This window comes from Arvicanthis niloticus, chromosome 18 (genome assembly GCF_011762505.2).
Source record: "Arvicanthis niloticus isolate mArvNil1 chromosome 18, mArvNil1.pat.X, whole genome shotgun sequence".
NCBI lineage: Eukaryota > Metazoa > Chordata > Mammalia > Rodentia > Muridae > Arvicanthis > Arvicanthis niloticus.
The window spans coordinates 13,006,989-13,029,079 of record NC_047675.1 but is presented as its reverse complement, the minus strand read 5'-3'; the positions used below and the strand labels follow the sequence as shown (position 1 = coordinate 13,029,079).

The 22,091-nt window shown below is 39.0% G+C and overlaps 1 protein-coding gene across 1 annotated transcript; it reads left to right on the top strand.

Moving 5' to 3' along the window:
* The first annotated feature begins 1,450 nt into the window (after positions 1–1,450).
* C18H16orf87 (chromosome 18 C16orf87 homolog) lies at positions 1,451–21,607 on the top strand. The gene is made up of 4 exons (XM_034522129.2): positions 1,451–1,641; positions 7,442–7,538; positions 15,147–15,329; positions 20,579–21,607. The coding sequence occupies exons 1-4, from the start codon at positions 1,576–1,578 to the stop codon at positions 20,695–20,697; spliced, it is 465 nt and encodes a 154-aa protein (XP_034378020.1). The 5' UTR covers positions 1,451–1,575; the 3' UTR covers positions 20,698–21,607.
* The last annotated feature ends 484 nt before the right edge of the window (positions 21,608–22,091 follow it).

Here is a 22,091-nt window from a genome sequence, read left to right as displayed (position 1 = left end):
AGATCCTGTGTCTAAAACAACAACATGCCCAAAGTCCAAATCTCTACTAATATTCAAGGCACACTCTTAATTGTGAATCTCTGTAAAATAAAAAGTAACCAGAATAAGTTACATAGTTCTAATACACAATGAGATAATATAGAATTACACAGAGTAGATATTCTCATGAATGAAGCACAGCAAAGAAAGATCTGATCAGATCAAAACTAAAATATTCAGACCAAACACTATGCCCTGCAGCTCCACGTGTGACCTCTCAGTTTTGGGATGGACTCACCTGAGATCCTTGGACAGGCCCAGCCTTCCAACTATCCGGACTATAGCACATGTGATGCTTATTCTGGTTCAGTGCCCAGAGCTTTTCTTCTTGGATGTACCATGCTTGTGGCATCTGTAATATCTTGGGGTCTTTGTTGAAACTAAGGATTCACTTTGTCAGCTTCTTAATTTTTTTTTTTTTTTTTTTTTTTTGGTGCCTCCTTGCAGGAGATCTGATCCTGCCCCAAATTGCCTGGTCTCTGCAGTTTTAGCACAAGGCTCAGTGGCCCCTCATACTTACATCTCTCTTATTTGCAAGACCAGTACCCCAAGATCATGCTGTCAGCTCCAGATGTCATCTGGTCCCTTTGATCCAAAGTGGCAGATAGTTTTTGCGGCTCTTCAAGGCTGATCCTGGAGACTTTCTTAGGGGGCCATTTTGGATCAGGGAACCCCTTTTAAAAATGACTTTACATTGAAAATGTGAAACAAGTTTAGATTTTTTTTGGACAGGTAGTGTCTTCCTCCTAGAATACCTTTCCTATGAGGATTCTCTTTAATAATTGCAGATGTTTTGTGCGTTACTCCTCCTTTTCTGCAACTTTATACCCACCTCAGGCTTCTTTCTTCATCAAACTACATTTTAAAAATATCTTCTGCACTCTCATTGTAGATCTGAACAAGAGCAGTAAAAGCTAGGATTTCTAGGACGCAGCATTTTGTTTTATTTTTTCAAATAATTTAGTTTTAATTTTACTCTAGTCAGTATCAGTGGTACTCGGGGATCAAAACAGGGCAACTTCTCAACCCCCTCCAAAAACAAAGCACTCTCGACTGCTTCTTGAAGACAGATACTTCTTATTCGGTGTGTTTAATAGTGGGTTGTAAGCAACTATTTATGGAATAATGAAGTTTGAATCCCTGACGCTGGAAGCCTAGGGGTTTCATCGAATGTCCATTATAATTTCTCTCGGATTAGCATAGCTGACATTTGCAGAGGTTTTCTGTTGCCAGTATCCATTTTCAGGCTCTGATTCTGGGGCGGATAGGGGCGTGCCCTGCACCAAGGCTCGGCCCACCCGTGCGTTTGGTTGGTGGGGTCTCGTCGGAGCCACGCCCCCGAGTGGTCCACCGCCTTAGAGGGCGTGGCGATGGGACTTCCCTGGAAGGGCCGCGGCGCCCCCCCCCCTCCGACCCGCACGCAGCCCCGCGCACGCGCACGCGCGCCTCCACGGCCGGGTCGCGGCTGGAGTGAGGACGCGCTGTGTGGAGCAGCGGAGCTACGGCGCTGCTTCCACAGCTGCTCAGGAGGGGAGCATGTCTGCAACTCGAGCCAAGAAAGTGAAGATGGCCACCAAATCGTGCCCCGAGTGCGACCAACAGGTGGGCCGGGCCGGCGCGAGCGGGCGGGGCGGCAGGGCGGGTGGCCGTTGCTCGGCGGCGGTTGGCGGTGCGCGGCGGCCCGCGGGCGGCGGGGGCCTGGGAGCCGGGACCCGGCGCTGCCCCTTCTGGTCCCGGGCCGGCCCGCGGACCCCTGCCGCCCCAAATGGCTTTGTTCGCGGTTGGGGAGAGAGCGATGCTGCCTCTCAGCTGTCGCTCCCCGCCACCTGGGTGGCAGCATAAAGCAGACAAAAGGACAGTAATGGTGCTAACTTTTTGCAAATTATGTGGACTTCCGGAACGCCGCAAAAAAACACCAGTTTTGATGTGTGATTTCTAGTCCTTCCATTACGTTGTTAACGGAACACGGTTCGAATAAAGTCGGCGTTGGGGCTCCTCTCTGCGTGTGCCCCGTCCCACTCGTGCTATTTACCGTTGTAAATTTGACATGTCTGCTTCCATTTTTTTTTTTTTTTAAATATGCGGGTTCGTGAATTTGAAATCATTCAGATTTAGATTCAACTCATGGAGTAATAGTAATTTTTTTAAAAATAATTTTTCTTTCCTACATTTAAGGACGCCTAATTATAGTGTGGTGAACAAAAACTCGCTCAATTAAGACCATTCTTAGGCCCTTCATGCCGGCTTGCAGATCTCGGTATACTTCTTTTCCTGAATATTCCTAAAATGACTACCTCTCTCTCTTCCCCTCCCCCTCCCTTCTCTCGGGAGTAATTTGAAATGGGTGGAGACTTAAAATCATCCGATTTAAATATATTATTTAGAGCGCGTTCTTGTAGATTTATTAAAATCTTTTTAACAAAAAGTTATGTTTTGTTAAGTATGATTTATAGGCATTGTTAAAAATCCTGATCATGGAAAGTTGTGCAAGTTTAGCCGGTAGAGCTTACCAGTCTGCAGTATAAAAACAGGCACGGTTTCCAGAGTGTGAAGTTACGTTCATTCTTTCCACCAAACTAAATTTTAGCAAACTTGGACTTTGTGTTCTGTGTGCTGGCATATTACTTCGATGTTTAAATAATTTTCAGTATGAATTATGCATTCTGTTTCTGTAGGGCACAAGTCCCTTGTTTTAACTTGGCATAAAATAATCTTTTGGGGGAAAATATCTGTTTTTAACACCCTGTTTATTGGCTAGTGAGATGGCTTTAGCCGGTAAGGGTGCTTTCTGCTCAAGTCTGAGTTAGAGCACCAGAACCCGTGTGTAGGTGGAAGGAGAGAACTGGCTGCATAAAGTTAACCTCTGACCTCCACATCCGTGCTGTGGTGCTCACACCTACACAATCATAAACACACTAATGACTTAAAAAAAAAAAACTGAAAATTGAAAAAAGCAAACAAACCAAAAAAACCCTGATTAAAGGAAGAGCAGAAGACCCTAGCTTGTAGAAGTCCTTGACTGTTCACCAAGTCAGGGTTTTATTTGGAAAGGACATTCTATTTTTTTTCCATTTATTCCTGGGAGTCAGAGGACAGCCTGGGGCAGTCTGCTCTGTGCTTCCATCAAGTAAGGTCGAAAGGGTTGGAATTGAGATCTGTCCACAGACGATCTTTCCTGCTGAGCCTTTCCTGCTGAGCCGTTTCCCAGGCTCCACATGCATTCCTTCCTGTAAAATCAGCCCTGGCTTGGTTTGTTTTAAAGCAATAATAAAATACCACAGACTGGATATAATAATGAGCGTTATCTGTTTTGTCACAGTTCTGATGGAAGTTTAAGGCTAGGTTGGGTTCTAGTGAGAATTCTCTTGGCTTGTAGATGTCAACCTGTCTTCTTGGTGTTCTCCTGTGGCAGAGTGACTGCTCTAGTCTCATTAAGGTCACTAATCCCATTAGGAGCTTCCCACTTCACTTAAACTCAATTATCTTTGGAAAAGCCTTACTTGGAAATACCATCACAGTGGGGTTTAGGGATTCATTATGTAAAATTTGGACAGTGAGCGCATTTAATCTTTTAGAAACCAGTAAATTGGTTTTGGTTTGTTTTGTCTTTTATTCTTAATAATGAAGAGAATATGCATGATGACAAATTAATTTTTGGTGATTTGGGGTTCGAAACCAAGGCCTTGAGCCCTTTGTTGATATATATATATATATATATATATATATATATAATCATTAATATATATTATTATAGTATACATTATTAATATATTGATATTAGTATATATTAATTTAAGTATATATCAATATATAAATAGTATTGATTTGAAGAAAGTAATAGGTTAATTTTAGCTTTTTTGCTTTCTAATTACTTCAAAAGTAGATACTTTTAGTTTTGAACTAGAAAAAAATTATAATTGCAAGTAACTTTTTAAACAAAACACTAGAATATTGCCAAGATTCTAAGTTATTTCATGAATATTGAATTAGATTATAGCTTAGAAACATCAGTGTCAAAGTTTTAAAGTAAGATTTCTCCAGTTGACTAGACAGGCACATCCCCTGAGTTTACAAAACTGGCACAAGGATGCAAGCAGCCAGATTTTTAGCAGCTTTCAACATCTCTTATGTGGGCCCTTAAAACACACACACATGGCTTTATAACTTCTAAACGTTCATGCTTTTCATTTTTATGGAGGTCCCGTTCACTGGCTGGGAAATGACTAAGCTTTTCTGAGTATGTTACTGCTCAAGATATTTGTCAGTTTTCTGTTATTTTTCGTGTACATTTTTGGTTTTCATTTTAAAAAGCAACGCATTGTATGTGATATCTAGCAAGCATGTGTGCTGTGGGTGTCTGATCTGTTTATCATTAGAGTCTTAGTACTCTCCCCTTATTTTGGCAGATACATTCTAAGACCTATAATAGATGTCTGAAATCTCACACAGTGCTAAACCTGTCTGTCTGTACTGTGTGGGTTTTTTTTTTTTTTTTTTGGTTTTTCGAGACAGAGTTTCTCTGTGTAGAACTGGCTGTCCTGGAACTCACTCTGTAGACCAGGCTGGCCTCGAACTCAGAAATCCACCTGCCTCTGCCTCCCAAGTGCTGGGATTAAAGGCGTGCGCCACCACCGCCCGGCCTGTACTGTGTTTTTGCGTATGTATGTACCTATAATGAAATGTATAAATTAGGCATAAGCAATTAGAATAATATTCTAATAAAAGTTTTGTGATGTCTTGTGAATGAGCAATTCATGAAGAGAATCTGTCCACAGAGGCTGATAGATTAAAACTGGGTGTTGTAAGGATGGAGGTTGCAGGCCCAGTCACCACTTGAGCTATCTTTAGTCCCCAGACTGCCATTCCCTGACTCTCTGTGTCAGACCGAAATCTGAAAAGATAAAAAGCTTTTGGGATGAATTGACTTAAAATCCTAATTCTCCACCAATCAAAAGTCTAAAAGATTTATCAGACAGCATCTGAGGCCCGTAGTGAAGGTTTCTGCGCTTGCTGTAGCGTCCCACTTACTGCTCCCACCAGTGTGCTTGGGAAGAGCTTTGATCTGTGACTCTTTGTTCTGTTATATAAAACCTTCATGGAATTGCTTTTATGTTGGAACATAGAATTTGGGGTAACCTAAATCTGTCCCTAGGCCTTGGTTACTCATATATAGCTCCAGAATTAACACTCTTACTCCTTTTGCATCAACAACCTTAATCTCTTTCTAAATTCCCTTTGCCATTTTTCCCCTTCTTACTGACCTTGGGTAACTAAAACCTCAGAAAGCAAGAATAATGAGATCTCTATAAATGAGATTTCTTTACTGGTTTTTGCCCAATCCTTTTTTTTTTTTTTTTGTCTTGGTTGTTTGTTTGTTTGTTTGTTTGTTTTTTGGGTACCATTTAAAAACCTACATTTACTTTTTTATTTTATTTATTTTTTGGTCCTGGATGATTTAAAGTCCAAATTCTTGTTTGCAGATTCTAGCAGTGTTACCGTTTTTATATCTAATAGGATTTTTTTCTTCACCCACGAGTATTTATTGAATGTATGTCTTGTGTTAGACATGGTCTAGTAGTCACCAGTAATACGGCATGGAGCAAATGCGTAGCTGACCCTCTTTTTTTTTCCCTTTAAAATATATGACCTAAATAATATTTTTCAAAGAATGTATCAATAAATAATAAACCATAGTAAACAACACTTTGGATTTTTTTCCATTAAAAACTTAAAAGTTTAGCATTAGAATTTAAATTATTACCTTGAGGTTAAGTGAAATGTAATGGTGTCTTGTGCCATTTTACAAGTCCCCTCATGCTGTACTTTAATGAGACTAACTTACTGAAGTTCAACCTGCCTGAAGTTTCTTTTTATAGGATCTGGTTGCAGTGTTTTTGTTTTAAATATCTGGGGCAGAAGTTGAGAGGAACATTCCGTTTTTAAACAGGACTTTAGAATGAACTAGCTTAGACATAGAAAAGTGTCTTGAGTGGAACTCATTAAAGGAAATCATCAGTTGAATTAGTAAGTTTGCACCTGGGTCTCAAAACCAATTTTACCTGTTAATTATGGAAATAGGTTTCTATGATATTATTTTATTCTTATTTTTCCTTTGGTAGTGTTAAATGTTGAACTCAGGATCTTGTATATACCAGGCAAGTACTCTACGGAGTTACCACCTTCTTCACTTTTTAATTTTTTGAGAGTGTCTAACCTTGAACTGAGTGTCTAACCTTGAACTGCCTTCAAGGCAGGCCTTGAAGTTGTGGTCTCCCTGGTTCAGTCTTCTGTGCTAGGATTATAAGTCACATCATCAGGTCCTGCCCTTCTCCTCTCCCCTTTTAACTAATTAGCTAATTAGTTAATTGTGTGTGTGTACAGCTGCTCCCATATATGTATAGAAAATAAGACTCTTGAGAGTTGGCTCTCTCCTTCCTCTTACCTGGTATTGACCTTAGATGTCAATCCTGCCAGCCATCTTGCATGCCTGATTGTTGTCTTTTAAGTGTAAATTAAAGATTTTGTGTTGTACTGGGCTTGGTGCTTGTAATCCCAGCATGTGGGAGGTAGAGGCAGAACAATCCAGAATTCAAGGGTAGCTTTTGCTAAACAGCAAGGCCAGTTTGGGCCACCGGAGACCCTGTCTCAATAAAGAAAAACCCAGGGCAGCTGAGGTAGTTGGCTCAATGGGTAAAGGGGTTTGAATGCAAGCTTTACAACTTGAGTTTGAAATGCAGTAAAAGCAGGGCAAAGAATGGACACCCCAGTGGTCTACTTATCTCCCACATACACACAGAACAACAACAAGAATAATAAATCTTTAGAAATGAAAAATCCAGTGTTCAGTGCTTTAATGCAAAAATAGAACTGTTTTCTTTCCTGTCTGTTATTAGCCCTCAGTTGTAAGATCAGTGTTGGTTGGCTCTGTTCCTTGTTTCTTCCTTATGTGGCTTCTAGCTGATGTGTGTTCCTTTCAGCTTCCATCTTTATTATTCCAGCAGGAATAATAATAATTTGTTATCCACAGTCTTCTGTGTATATTAACTAACCTCTTTCCCTCAATTTGCTATAAACTGCTATCAGTGTTAACAATTTAAGAAACACTGCCTTTTGTTATAGCTACCTCCCCTGGCCTGGTCTGTTAAGGTTTTCTGTTGGGCACTCCTGTCTACACACACTTACATTGCATTTAGTATTTATGACACTGGCATCACAGATGTTCATTCAGATGTTGCAAACACCAAGAAAATGTGAGTATTTGTGAAACGATAACTATCTCAGGCAGAGGTTTCAGTTTAACCTGTATGACTCTTCAGCTAATTCATTCACCAGGATACTCCATAAGTACTGAGGAATTTTACAATGGAAGAAGAGTGATCTAGCTTTTCTTTTTTCCCTGCAGATTCCTGTTGCGTGTAAATCATGTCCCTGTGGTTACATATTTATTAGCAGAAAACTACTAAATGCAAAACATTCAGAGAAATCACCACCATCTACAGGTAATTGTGAAAATTAAACACAACAGCTTAGCTCTTGAAAGTCAACTTGTGACATTGGTTCATTTCACATAAACGTTTACTCCCTTACAATATTGGTAGTAGGTAATACAGTTTTAATTTTATTTGTTGTCTATTTAAAATTGTATGTAAAATATTAAAATAGCTTTATAAGAATGGTAATTGATGTTGGGTGAGTGAATGTCAGCTTCTGATCTATCATTGATGGGCTCTGACCAGCGGGGCACCAGTCTGTCAGCACCGCCTCCCTCGCTGTCCCATCCCCTACTGCTGCCCCATCTATGTCCAGTCAGTGGAGTCACAGTGTGGGAGAGTCTTTTGTCTGGCCTCTGTTATCGAACAAAGCATTTAACATTTACTGTCTTGTCTCTCTTGCTTAGTGTTCCTTATATGGATATGCCACAGCAGTTATCACGTCACCTTTTGGTGGGCCATTGTCTTATATTTTTGTTCTTTTTCACAATGCTGGTAAAATTTGTAATGACTTTGAAGTTTTTTTGTTTGTTTGTTTTTCAAGATTATAATTACATCATTCTCTCCCTTCCCTTTCCTCCCTGACTCCCTCCCTGTATGGTCCCTTCTTTTTCTCAAATGGCTGACCTCTTTTTCTTTAATTGTTGGTGTGTGTGTGTGTGTGTGTGTGTGAGAGAGAGAGAGTGAGAGAGAGAGAGAGAGAGAGAGAGAGAGAATTCCTAAATCTATAAGCACAAACTGCTAAGTCCATGTAATGTTAATTCTCTGTATGTGGTTAATCGGTGTGCCCCTCCTTGAGGAATACCGTTTCTCTTAGTATCCCTTAGCTCTGTGTTGCGGCCACATGAACTCCCTTTTCCATGTGAGCACATCTATTGGTGTCATTCCTATTCATGTCTTATTTAGGCAAGCTTGTTGGTAAGACTTCATGGGTGTAGTTTCTCTGACATTTCTAAGAGATAGGGACAGACTCCCTCAGACTCTTTCTGTCCCCTCTTCCTCAGATGACCCCTGAGTTTGCGGTGGAGGAGCTGTGTTGCACATGCATCATTTGAGACTGGGTCCCACGATTCTGCATTTTAATTGGTTGTGGTTTTCTGTAGTGTTTTCCATCTGTTGTGAAGAGGGTTTTTTGCTTTATTTTTTGATGAAGGGTAAAGTTTTGGGGTTTTTATGTAAGTAGTATCTGGAAAAATGTAACTTGGTTCAGTATGATCAGAATTTTTATTGTTACTCAGTTTCCTGCTTGAGAATATTTAGAAAATAGTTTTGCTTAGACTTGTTTATTTCCTGTTAATGTAGACAACTTGGATTTATTCAGTAGGTATATTTTTTTTTAAAAGATAAAACTAGAACAGTGAATTCAAAATAAGAGTAAGTTGGCCTGCCTTTAATCCCGGTATTCAGGGAGGTGAAGGCCTGTGAGTTTCAGGTCAGCCAAGGGTAAGACCCTGACAGAGACCCTGTTTCAGAAATGACTAAGCTAGAGTAAGTTGTGTAAGCATTGATCTCCTAATGAAGACATGCTGATTGCTGTCATGGAATTTACATTCTCATGAGTGTGAGGTAGACAGTGAACAGATAAATGGAAAATAGCCACCTTATGATAAGTGCTTTCTAGAAAATTGAAACCGGGTACATCTATCATGTGATTGGAGGCCACCTTTGTTTGTAGTCCCTTCTGAGGAAACGAAGCCTGAGTAGGAGGAAGGGGTAGCTGTGATAACAAGGGGAACATTCTTGGAAGATAAAAAGAGTAAATAATAGAGTTAGGCCAGGGAGATGGTTCAACAGGTAAAGACAATGGATGAATGAGCCTGAAGACAGGAGCTCAATCCCAGAACCATGCAAAGGCAGGAGAGGACTCATCCTGTGGTTGTCCTCCGACCTCCACAGGTAGATCGAAACTTACGGCCAGCTTGGGTTATCTGAGACTCTATTTAAAAAAAGGAGGGATGGGTTTCCTGGGAATGAACCCAGGGATGTCCTCTGGTTTCCTTTTGTGCACATACATGTATTCATACGCATAAACACGTAAGTGCACAAATGTACACATGAGACTTTTAAAACAGCATAAAGTTATCTTGGTAATCCATAGTGTATAGGGAATTTTAAGAGGTACAGTTGAAAAATGTAATTGATGCATAATACTTGTAAATATTTATGGGGGTATAACACACAAATTTGAATCATATATGTAATATATATATATATATATATATATAGAGAGAGAGAGAGAGAGAGAGAGAGAGAGAGTCAGAGAGTCAGGGCTATTAGCATTTGCATTTCCTCAAACACATTATTTCTGGTGTGGGAGCTTTCAGATTATTTTAGTTATTGGAAATCTGTTGTTATTATGGGCTGTAGTTACCAAACCTGCTATCTATATATATATATTCTAATGCTAAAATTAATTCTTTCTGTTAAATTTTATCTTGGTACATGTTACTTAACCTATTTTTATTCCTTTCCTTTGTGTCTTCCCATAACCATTATTCTGGAAACATGAGTGACAACATGGTTCTGTCCTTTGTTTATTTCATTTAATGTGATGTTCTGTGTGATGATTCATCTTCATTGTCAACTTTATTGGACTTAAAATCACCAAGAGAAACATGTCTCTGGGGATGTCTGAGAGGGTTTCCAGAGAGGTTTAGCTGAGAAGAAAAGATCCACCCTGAATGTGGGCAGCACAGTTCTATAGGTCTGGGGTCCTAGACTACAGGCAAGAAAGGGAGCTGACATCCAGTGCGCTCTCTGCTTCCTTACTGCAGGTACGGTGTCAGGCTGCCTGGTACTCGTGCTACTGTACAGCAACAAGAACAGCAGCAGTTTCATCTTCTGTCCTGTCACATTGCTATGGATGCTAGGGTTTTAGTTTTAGTAGCTGTATAATACTCATGCATACTAGGGTGTGTCTGTGTCTATTTCTCAATCTCTGTCTCTGTCTCTCTCTTTCTGTCTGTCTGTCTGTCTGTCTCTCTCTCTCTGTGTATTCTTTTTTTTCTTTTGTGGTTTTTTCGAGTCAGGGTTTCTCTGTATAGCCCTAGCTGTCCTGGAACTCACTCTGTAGACCAGGCTGGCCTGGAAATCAGAAATCTGCCTGCCTCTGCCTCCCAAGTGCTGGGATTAAAGGCGTGCGCCACCACTGCCCGGCCCTGTGTGTATTCTTTTATCTGTTGATGAACAGCTGGGTTGATTTCAAGCTAAGGAGAGTCATGGTTGAGTAGTATTGGAGTAAACACAGGTGCTCAGACAATTGTTTTGTGTTCATTTTATTTGCTTTGTGTGAGTACTTAGTACCGGAGTCATTGCATTGTATATGCTGCTGCTGCTAGCTTGCTAAAAATCTACGTACTGCTTTCAATTGTAGTTAGGCTATGTTTTTATGAACATATCAAAAATATGTATGGTGAAAACAAAGACATAACTCTTATCTAAAAAGCAGAGAGAATTTATTCTGATGCCAAATATGAGATGGCCTAGGAACACAGATTTAGGTTAGATCACATTCCATGTTTTAAAATGATAACAGCTTGATGACATTTAAAAAGTAACAGAACAAAAACAGTTACAAATTAAGGCACTTTGTACATACATTAGTAGAAAGGAACACACATGGTTTGTTAAAGCAGGAACACTCTGCGGTAGATCCCTGATGCTGGCTGGTGACGTGCTGAGACTTCTGTCTAGTAGACACTAGCAGGCCATTAATGAAATCCACGAGAGTCTTGTTATCAGAAGGATAAAAAGATAGCTCAGGATAAATTGAATTAGGCTGTGAACACACAACCTTCCCATCTCTCCACAGTCAGTGAAGTTGTAGTCAGTTATCTGCCTTGCACGGTGTTGACGGGAAAGCAGGAGTCTTCTTAGAATCTTTCTTACTTTATACAGTACTAGGCTGAGCTTTTTTCTAGGACAATCTTACAGCTTACAATCTTACAATCTTAGAAGTTTTAAGTGTACCTAACTCACTGTCTGCAGTTCTTTTTGAATAGGCATGTAATTGTTTATAAGCACAAGGAATTATGTGAATTTTCAAGGCAACATATTGTAATTGCAAATGTTAACAACCATATGTCGTGAGTAGGAGATTGGTTAAATAGGGTACACCACTTAGAGAACAGTATGCACTAGGTAGAATGATAATAATTGTTATGTACCGACCATGGAAAACTTGTCAAAGCACTGTTATATTGCGGCACACACCTTTGATTTCAACCCTCAGAACTGGGGAGTGAGTGAAAATACATATAAATGATCTGTTAGATAAAGCAAGGAATTTTTAGAGGTTTAAATTAATTTTGATGAAAAGAAGAGAGATGTGTTAAAATTAAGGTTTGTTAAATGATTGAGGCCAGGGAGAGGCGCAGTGTGTTAGGTAAAGGCTTTTGTTGTTGCCAAGCCTGCCAAACTGAGTTCCATCCCAGACCCACATGGTGGAAGGAAAGAACCAGCTTGTACAGCGGGTCCTCTGCCCTGCACCGTACCACATGTGTGGTACAGCACAGATAATAAATATAATAATAAAAACAGGAACCTAGAACTTTGGGCAATTATTCTTTGACATATTTCCAAATGATAAATGTTTTGCAGGTTTTCTTAAAAAAGATTTATTTATTTTTATTTATATGAGCACACTGTAGCTGTCTTCAGACACAGCAGAAGAGGATACTGGATTCCATTACAGATGGTTATGAGCCACCATGTGGTTGCTGGGAATTGAACTCAGGGCCTCCTGAAGAGCAATCAGTGTTCTTAACCGCTGAGCTATCTCTCCAGCCCAGTTCATTCGTTCGTTTGTTCTTTCTTTCTTTCCTTTCTTTCTTTCTTTCTTTCTTTCTTTCTTTCTTTCTTCTTCTTCTTCTTCTTCTTCTTCTTCTTCTTCTTTTTTTTTTTTTGTATGAGATAGATAAGTATTTAAAAAAAAAATAAGAGAGATGGATCAGCAGTTAAGATCACTGGCTCCTCTTCTAGAGGACATGGGTTCAATTTCCAGCATCCATAAGAGGCTCACAAGCACCTGTAACTCTGGTTCCAAGGGCTTCAACACCATCTTCTGGTCCCTGGGGGCACTGTATGCATGTGGTGCATAGAAATACATGAAGGCAAAACACTTATACACATAAAATAATAATCTAAAATTGTTATTAATTGAGAATTTCATTTCTAAGTTGAGCAGTTGATCTAGAATTTAAAAGGTATAGTTGCAGGTGTAGGAATTCAGCTTAGTGGGAGAATGCCTGCTTGTGTACCCAAGGCTTTGGGCTTAATGTCTGTCACTGTTGTTTTAAGATTTTATTGCTATTTTGTATGTATTTATGTGTGCTGTCAGCCATACATTGAGCATGGAAGTCAGATGGTAGTTTTCAGGAGTCTGTGCTTTCTTTTCACCATGGGTGCAGGGATGAAACTTAGATTGTCAGGCTTGTGCAGCAAATATCTTTACCCACAGAGCTATCCCCACCCCCCCACCCCCAAAAAAGCTTTGAAATTGAGGATATTGCTATGTACCCTCTGCTGAACTAGAACATGGTGTTAGCACAGGGTGGTTCCAGTCTTTCAAGTGTGAGCATTTATAGTCCTTTAACTGCATCCAGTGCTGAAGATATTTCTTTAAAAGAGAAATTAAAGAAAACTCTGTGTTTCTTAAAATTGTGAATCTGTACAAACCTACATTTACTTACTTGTGTGGGGGGAACACATGTCATGGCGTGCATGTTGGAGGCGGGGTAAGTAAGGCAACATGCCAAATTGGTTCTCCTTTTACCATGTGAGTTCCAGGGATCAAAGGACTCTTCCCTACTGAGCCGCTCACCCTCCCTGGAGGAGATATGAATAAACTATTTAGCCAATTACCACTACTAAGGAAAGTATTAATTACCTCAGTTTGTTCTATATCTTTATTTTCCAGATGTAGATTTTCATCAGAGGTATCATTTTACAGTTAATTACTGCCTGTATCTTTTTTTTTTCTTTTCTAGAATTTTAACTATAAAACTTGTAAAAGAAAATACAAATTCTAAATCAGTTTTAGTCTATAAGACTTCCTTTAAACGTGAGAAAAAATATTCAAGACAATTAAAATGGGAACTCATTACCATTTTATTTGTTTACTTTCAGTGGGTAGATGTTTCAGGTCAGCTTAGTCAGATGGCCACCTTATTTTTTATTGAGAGAAGGATAAAATATGTAAACCACAACTTTTCATATTACTCATGAACAAGCAAAGGCCAACAGGTAAACAAAAAAATGTTAAAATGATAAATTCACTTGGTGGGGGAGGGAGAGAGGGAGAGAGGGAAAGAGGTCCAGCACTCAGGAGGCTGAGGCAGGAAAAGTCGGAGTTGTAGTCCGGCCTGGGCTGGCTACGCAGAGAGAGACTATTTCATTCTCTAAGAGCACTGTCAGGAGTTCCCTTTTTGTGGGTTCTTAGTCTTGTTAGTTAAATAATTTAAAAGCAGATGCAGAAGCAAGTCCCAGGATTGTTTTTACTGGTATTTGAGAGGAAAAGCATGGTAGGCAGGAGGAAGGAGACGGGTTGGTCCAAGAAGGCGAGCAGGTTCAACAGTGCAGGTGACAGGCAGCTGCACAGAGGATCGGGATCCGAGAGAGGTTATTCAGAGAGTGAGTGAGAGTGAGAGTGTTCAGAACAGGGCACAATGGTTAGGACTTTGGTTGTCACGGGAATAAGAGACATAAAAGGTAAGGGAAAGGTTACACTTTTGAGTAGGAACTCAGAAAACTGAGCGGCCTGAGAGGTGCAGGTGTGTGAAGTGACTGCTTGGAGAGAGGGCTTCTGAGAAGTTAAACATGTCATCTCATTAGGAGCATAGTCTTCCTGTTTGCTTAGCATGGTTGTTAGGTGAATCATACTTCCTGAGGGATATGTTCTTTTGGCTAGGTGATTGACAGGCCCGGTTAAAATAACTTTTTGTTTTGTTTTGTTTTGTTTTGCTTTGTTTGTTTGTTTGTTTGTTTGTTTTTGAGACAGGGTTTCTCTGTGTAGCCCTGGCTGTCCTAGAACTCACTCTGTCAACCAGGCTGGCCCTGAACTCAGAAATCCACCTGCCTCTGCCTCCCAAGTTCCTGGATTGTTTCCTCCATTTATGGAAAAAAATTCTGTTATATCAATGTGGGTTAAGGTGAAAATTCCTTATTTTCTGTGTTTTAAGAAGATGTTGTATGGGTGCTCTGTGGTTGGTTTTTATTGTAACCTTTATTATGCCTCAGGCCAGTTTTGCTTCTACCCATTTGACATACTTATTTCAGTTTGTATTGCACGTAAGGGGCAGGAAGCAGTGGACCCACCCCCACTCCTTCCACACTTTTCAGTATGTTAAACTTGGAAACATGGTGGAAAAAGCAGAAAGGTTGTTGTAGAGCAGTTTAAACTGACAGGGGCTGACACTAAAGTTGCCAAGTGAAGACATTTGTTTTCTCTTAAAAGACTTTCCGTAACTTAGGAGGTCTGAATTGTGGTGTTGTGTGAGCATAGGGGAACTGCCAGAGTTTACAGAGTGTGCCAGGAAGAAAAAGGAAGGAGCTGAGAACTTGGCAAGTAGTTGTTGTAAAGCCCTGAAATAAATCACTTTTCTTCATTCACCCTTCCAGAAAACAAGCACGAGGCCAAGAGGAGGCGAACAGAGAGAGTTAGGAGAGAGAAGATAAATTCTACAGTAAATAAAGATTTAGAAAACAGAAAGAGATCTCGAAGTAACAGCCATTCTGATCATATCAGACGAGGAAGAGGAAGACCTAAAAGTACATCTGCCAAAAAACACGAGGAAGAGAGAGGTATGATTAAATCCCCCTTTCAAATATCAAACTGATAAAAGGTAATGATTAGATAAGAATAGTGAATATACTGGAAACCTTGAGCTCTTGAACTTAAAAAAAAAAAATCACAGTTCATATTTGGGTTTAAAAACATTTTCTTTTTTTTTAATTGCAGTACTGAGTTTTGAGCTCAGTACACAGGCCCAGTGCACAGGCCAGTACACAGGTCTACTCCTGACCTCACACTTGCAGCCCATATGTTCTTAGTTTAAAAATGAAAACAAAACAAAACACAAATTCTTATTAGAAACCTAAAGGGTTACCTTAGGTAAAAGTCCGCATTGTTATAAACCAGTGGTAAAAAGTTCAAAGATAATTATATATTTAGACATCTTTCAGATACCAGTAAAAATGATTAATACTTTGTTTTGTTTTTTGATTGTTTAGATCTAAGCAGTTAATTTAAACTGTTTTACTATGGATTTGAAATTTTTTTTTTGTTTTTTGGTTTTTTTTTTGTTTTTTTACAGTGATATTGGCATGTGTTTTTAAATTGCTTTTTGGGAGGTTTGAATCCTTCCTGCCCAGCTAGCTTTTGCATGGTTAGTGTGATCTTGGTCACTTTTGTCTCTCCTTCCAGGTCTCTTTCTTTTGAGAAGCAGAGTTTCCACTCATAACTTATTTCTAGACTTCTCTGGAACTACGGCTCCTCTCTTTCTATGACTGATGTATCTTTTAAAAAGTTTTGTCATGAAAAAATGTCACATGCAAAAGAGTAGGAGGAATGATGTAAGAGCCCTATAATGTATACAGATTGACACTGTGGAGCCAGTAGTTAATGGGGCTTGATCGCTACTCTTTGTCTTTATTAAGGACCCTCAGCCAACACAGTTTCATTTTCAATGAAATATACTTACAACTGTTATTTGTTAGTTACATGTTGCATTTCTTCAAATACTTAATTTTAGGTATACAAATATTTAGTATAAAAATAAAAATGTTATTTGATACAGAGAATTACTCATGATTTTTCGGGCATGTAGCTGTCTTCACCTTTTACCAAAATGAAAAGTGTCTTGATACTGTGATTAAAGATACTTGATTAAAGAAATAAAGTGCGTATCAGAATGAACTGTTGTATAAAGGCTTCACTGAGGTGATTCTCATCTCTTTGAGTAATCTTACTTTTTTCTTTCTGTTACATTCTTCCAGACACTCTGAGTCACTTAAATACACTTATTTAAAAATGAGGTCATCAGAAAATCTTACTTGAAAGACTGTTTTGGAATAGAAACTGGACAAGAAAAGTCCACAGAGAAGAAACAAAGCATTCTACTTAGAAAATGGAACATTGTTTCCAGTTGAAATAAAGACAATATAGCTGAAAAACAACAGGGAAGGGATGCTTTTGAGGAGAGATTAAAGAGTGGATGCTGATGCTGGGGAAGGAAAGACTGTTGTTGGGCATATATGTGTTCCATGTGTGCAGGACTGAAATGCTTTCTTATTTGAAAAAATGAAGCATTTATTTGTCAGTGAATATTTTTCAGATATTTCTGTATAAGAATATTTTTGGCCGACAGTAGTGCCATGTGCCTTTGATCCCAGCACTTGGGAGATCGAGCTAGATAGATAGACCTCTGTCTCCTAAGAAAGCCTCAGAGGTCTTGGTTCAGGAGCTTGAACCTTATGCATGCTAGGCAAGTATTCCACAGAACTGCATCCTCAGAAGCCAAATTATTAATTTTTTCTTTTGATACAAATTTCAGAAAATGTTATGTATGGTATGATGCAATTCACCCCACCCCCCCCTTTTAAAAAGATGGTATTTAACCAAGGTTCTCTAACCAAGTCCTCTCCCTCAAGATCTCCCTGGGTTAGCCTCTCAAGAGCTAGGATTATAGGCATATCCCATCACATCTGGAATAAACTGCTATCTATGTACATTGGACTTCAGTAAACTCTTTCCACAAAGAGCCCAAAAGTAAATGTTTTTGGCTTTGTGGTCCATATAGTCAGTCTTTGTCTCAACTACTCAACTCTGGAAAGCCAATGAAAATTCTGTGTAGTGAGCAGATAATGCATTGTTGTAGTAAGACTTTATAAACAGAAGGGTGAGACTTGTACCCACCTTGATATATATAGTTCATTGTTTTCTAAATGTGACACAGCTAGGAATGTCCATGCATTTTACAAAAGACTTCTTAGGTAATGCTTTGTAATGTTAAGCTGCTATTTAGTTTAATTTATTCTGTCTTATTCTGTTCCTTGCTTTACAGGAACATGAAAACCTTGAAGTAAGATTAATTTTAAATTAAAATTTAATTTTAACACAATGAATTAAGTAAAACTTGATTCTATATAAAAATAATTTGACTTTATTGCTTGCTGTTTTGGAAAAGAAAAAGAATAGGGAGATTAGAAAATGGAAAAGGAAAATCCTCTGCCTACCAAGCTGATGCTTTGAAAAGGCACAGACAAAGCAGTCTTAGCCTGGAGATGAGGATGAGGACAAAGACGGTGTGAGAAAAGCTCAGGGATACCTAGACTGTACGTGTAAGTCCTGAGCTCTCTAACAGGGCTCATATCTTTCAGGTAAGAGAGATCAGAAGCAGTCTTCCTTAGGGAACTGCAAGAGCCCAGGAGACAACGTACACTTACTTAGGAGTTCACAAGAAGTACCTAGTAGACCATCTTATTTCATAACTACAGTCAAGTTTCATATATTTACATATCCTCTCTTTTATACTTTTAAATATGAACAAATCACCAGAAATGACCAAGATCTCTAAAAAATAGCATCTAGTAGAAAAGGTGAAGAATAAATCAAAAGGAGAAAAAGATAATTGGGAAAGAAAAAGGGGTTGTTTGTTTGTTTGTTTTTTCAAGGAAAGGAAACATAATGTTAACATCCTTAGTTAGAAAAAGGTGCTGCCTAGGAAAAGAAGGCGCTGGGCGGTGTGTGGATAAAGACAAAACACACCTAGAAAAATCAAAACACTAACTTTAAAACACTGGAAAACTCCAAAGCAAACAGGAGTCACAACATGAAAAACTTAAAAGATAAAACTGAAGAAAGCATCCAGGAAGTGTAGAAACAGGAGGAGATGGAGAAGATAAGGATCTTAAAGGATGACCAGTTTGAAAGTCCAACATCTGTAAATAGTTTCAGAAACAAAATGTAGAAAATGGAAGACAAGGACTGTTGATGAATTCTAGAAGTCTTTTCTAACCTGAAAGACACTAAAGAGGCCTATGAGATCCCCAATCCGATGGGAGGTTAAAGGTCAGAAAAAGGCGCATCCTCACTCTGTACAGAAAAAAATGCCTTAGGGTTTTAGACAAAAAGATTAATCGGGATATCTGAATGGCTGCAGTGGAGTACTGCCTAGCAAGGGACACGCACTTCTGTATGAACAGCACCAAGAAAAGTTTGAAACACAGAGGAAAGAAAACACATACAATATACGACTGCTGTTTAAGTTCAAGAAAAAACAAAGTCTATTATGTTACAAATCACTGCAGTGTGAGTAGGGAGGGTGACTGGAAAAGAACACAAGGAATCTTGTGTTACCTTGATAAACTCCATGACTAAAACACCACAACTAAGAGGTCCTTTGGACTTCTGCTTCCAGGATGGTGAGAGTCTTGTCATGGTGGGGAAGTGTGTGTGGCAGGCACAGGCTGCAGAAAGCTCACACTCTTACCTGCAGGTGTGAAGCAGAAAGTACAAAGGAAGTAGGCACGACTTTTAAGTCTCAAAGCCCACCCCTCAGGGTCATACTTCCTCTACAAGACCTCCCTACACCTCCCAAACCAATGGGAACCCAGTGCTCAAATGCCCAAGACTAGGGGCTAGTTTTCAGTCAGACCAACACAGGCCTCCCTAACATTTGGGTTTCGTGAAAATATGCATCTGTCAGAGCACATTCAGATCCCAAAAGATTTGCACATTATTTTATGGCATTAAGTTTAGCAGTAATTTAAAAAACAAAAAGAGTTGGATTTTCACAGCAATACCAGTAGTCAGAAGACAGTTTATTTCATTAATAATTCTAAGGGGAAATTACAAATCTTTTTCAACCAACCTGCCACTTACTATGAAAAATAGACTAATGGTACTTTCTGATATTCAGGGTTTCAAAAAGTATGATCCTCATACCCTTTCTCAGGGAGGTACTGACGGTTGCGTGTACCACAATGAAGAAGAGAGCCAAGACAGTACTGGGGTCTAGGACAAAGAGCAGCTAACTGGAGAGACGAAGAGAATCTCCATCTGAGGAAGGGATCACAGGATGATACTTGCCCTGTAAGCCCAGAGAGCAGCCATTTCAGATTAGCAGATTGGGAGACTTGTAGAGATCTTTTCCTGAAGACTAAATTATGTGTGAACATGCTGAAATATTTGTACAATAGAAGACAGTTTGAGTTGAATTAGAAATGACAACTAAGCAAATGAAAGAATCACTTGAGGCTGGTCCAGCTCAGCATGTAAAGGCCCTGCTGCCAAGCTCCTGACCACCCACCTGAGTTTGATCTTTGACACTCACATGGAAGGAGAGAACAGACTCTCACACAGTCGTCCTTAACCTCCACCTGTGTGCAGTATCACCAAGTACACACTTGCACGTGCATACACACATACAGAGTTAAATGGGATTCTTAGAGGAAAGTAAAACCATTCACTCAGTCATAGTGTAGACACTGAAAATTGATGTTCCTAAAATCATGAATTAAGTTTAAAAAAACGAAGGGGTGAACAGTGTTGGAGGTGGAAATATGACAGGCAAAACAGCAAGATGCTAATTTGCTATAGGAGAGTTTTCTTTTGCTTAAATTTTTAATTTTTCTGCTTTGAACATGCTTTGCATTTGTTATTGGGTAGAGAAAAATTAGCAATTAACAAGTTGGTTCTTGTTTCTGTGGTGAGGCTAAGGTGAAGCTTTTAATACATTCAGAAAGTTATCAGTGCTTCAGAGGGAATATCTTCTAGGGTGAAAACTTAATTTCAACCGAGACAGCTTATACTAGTGAAGGAAAAAAGAACATGAGATTTTTGCAGACATTACACAATACAGGAAATGAGTAGAATTGTAGTTTCTACTTAGTCTCCATTTCAAAGGTGTCGTTTTCAAAAGTTTCAGTTTAGTGGAGTTATATTGTAGCATTATATATGTTTGTCGTTTACATGCCTGAAAGCTTCCAAACTGTTTCAAGCTGCTGCACCTGCTGCCTTTGTAGTAACCTTTGCCCGTTTCTTTCCACAGAAAAACAAGAAAAGGAAATTGACATCTATGCTAACCTCTCTGATGAGAAGGCTTTCGTGTTTTCAGTTGCCTTGGCAGAAATAAATAGAAAAATTATCAATCAAAGACTTATTCTCTGATATTTGTCTTCAAAATCTGTTGCCACTTTCTTCAGGATTACATCAGCAAATTCTCAGACGGTCATGGGCTCTCAAGAGCACTCAGACTGTGTGAATGAGGGCCACTGATTGCTTTCTGTTTTCTAGTCTGTTGCCACACTTAGGAGCAAAGCTGTGGGCTTAGACTTGGCTGGATTTCCTTGTTTACCAAGGATAATTATCAGTGTTCTGTGTTGGAATATTACTAAGTGTATTTACAAAAACAAACAAACAAACAAAACTACCAAAAAAAGCCCCGGAAACTGGATGGTATTTACAGATGGAAGGGATAGGAGTGTCAGTGCAAATACACAAGGTAGAGCAGCTGACAGGCTTGGTAGTTTTCAGGTTCCCACCAGAGATGCAGTGTCTTAAGTCCTGTCAGGAGAGTGAATTTTAAATGTATGTACTTCAGGCTCTCACCGTTAACAGATTGCATGTATACAATCCATTGACTTTTAATAAATTGGTAATTGATATTTTATTGAATGGAGAATTACGAATATAGATTATAAATTCTGTCTTCAATTGACCTTTTTGGGCGCTATTTTAATGATTTAAGGTAGGAGTTATATTTTCAGAAACTTTCTAGACAGTTTGGAAATTTGGGTGCTATATGAAGAAAAGCATTTAAGGCTGTATCATATTTCAGATATAAACACCTTGTTTTCTTGAATGTTTATTTATTGGTTTAAAAAAAACTTTTCTGTTATCAAGATGGTGCCTGTTAACCTAAACACAGATATATTTATTATATAAATTGCAAAATATTTCTTAGCTACTTGTGAACAGTGATGTTTTGTCTGAATGAATGTTCATTTATACATAATTCTGGTAATTATTTAAATTGTTACTTCATCCTGGAAAAAATAAACCTTAATATTGAAAGTGAGTAGATTAAATAGTGTGATGTAGCTTTTGTCCTAGTGAAGTTTGTAAAGTATTTCAGCCAGTTTTTGCAGCATTAAATTATCATTCCTTATATGTCTTGCCCTTTGTCATACCAGTGTGGGGATTCAGCCTCTTCACACTTGCCAACAACTCTGCTTTTCATTCTTCCCCAGTCTGACTGGAACTCCTACGTCTTGGGGAAATGAGTCATTGTTTAATGACTTTGTTAACTCCAAAAACAAAGCAAAAACCTACATATATTTATGAGTTATTTGGTAGTTACTTTTCTCTTGCTGTAGTAATATACCACAGACCAAAGCATCCTTTATAGAAGGAAAGTTTATTTGGGACTTCACGGTTTTAGAGGGTTAGAGTCCATCTATGGTGGACTGGGATCAGTAGGGAGCATGTTGGAGCAGTAGCTGACAGCCCGAATCTTAAACCATACACAAGGTTCAGGTCTCCCTGTGACACTTCCTCCAGCA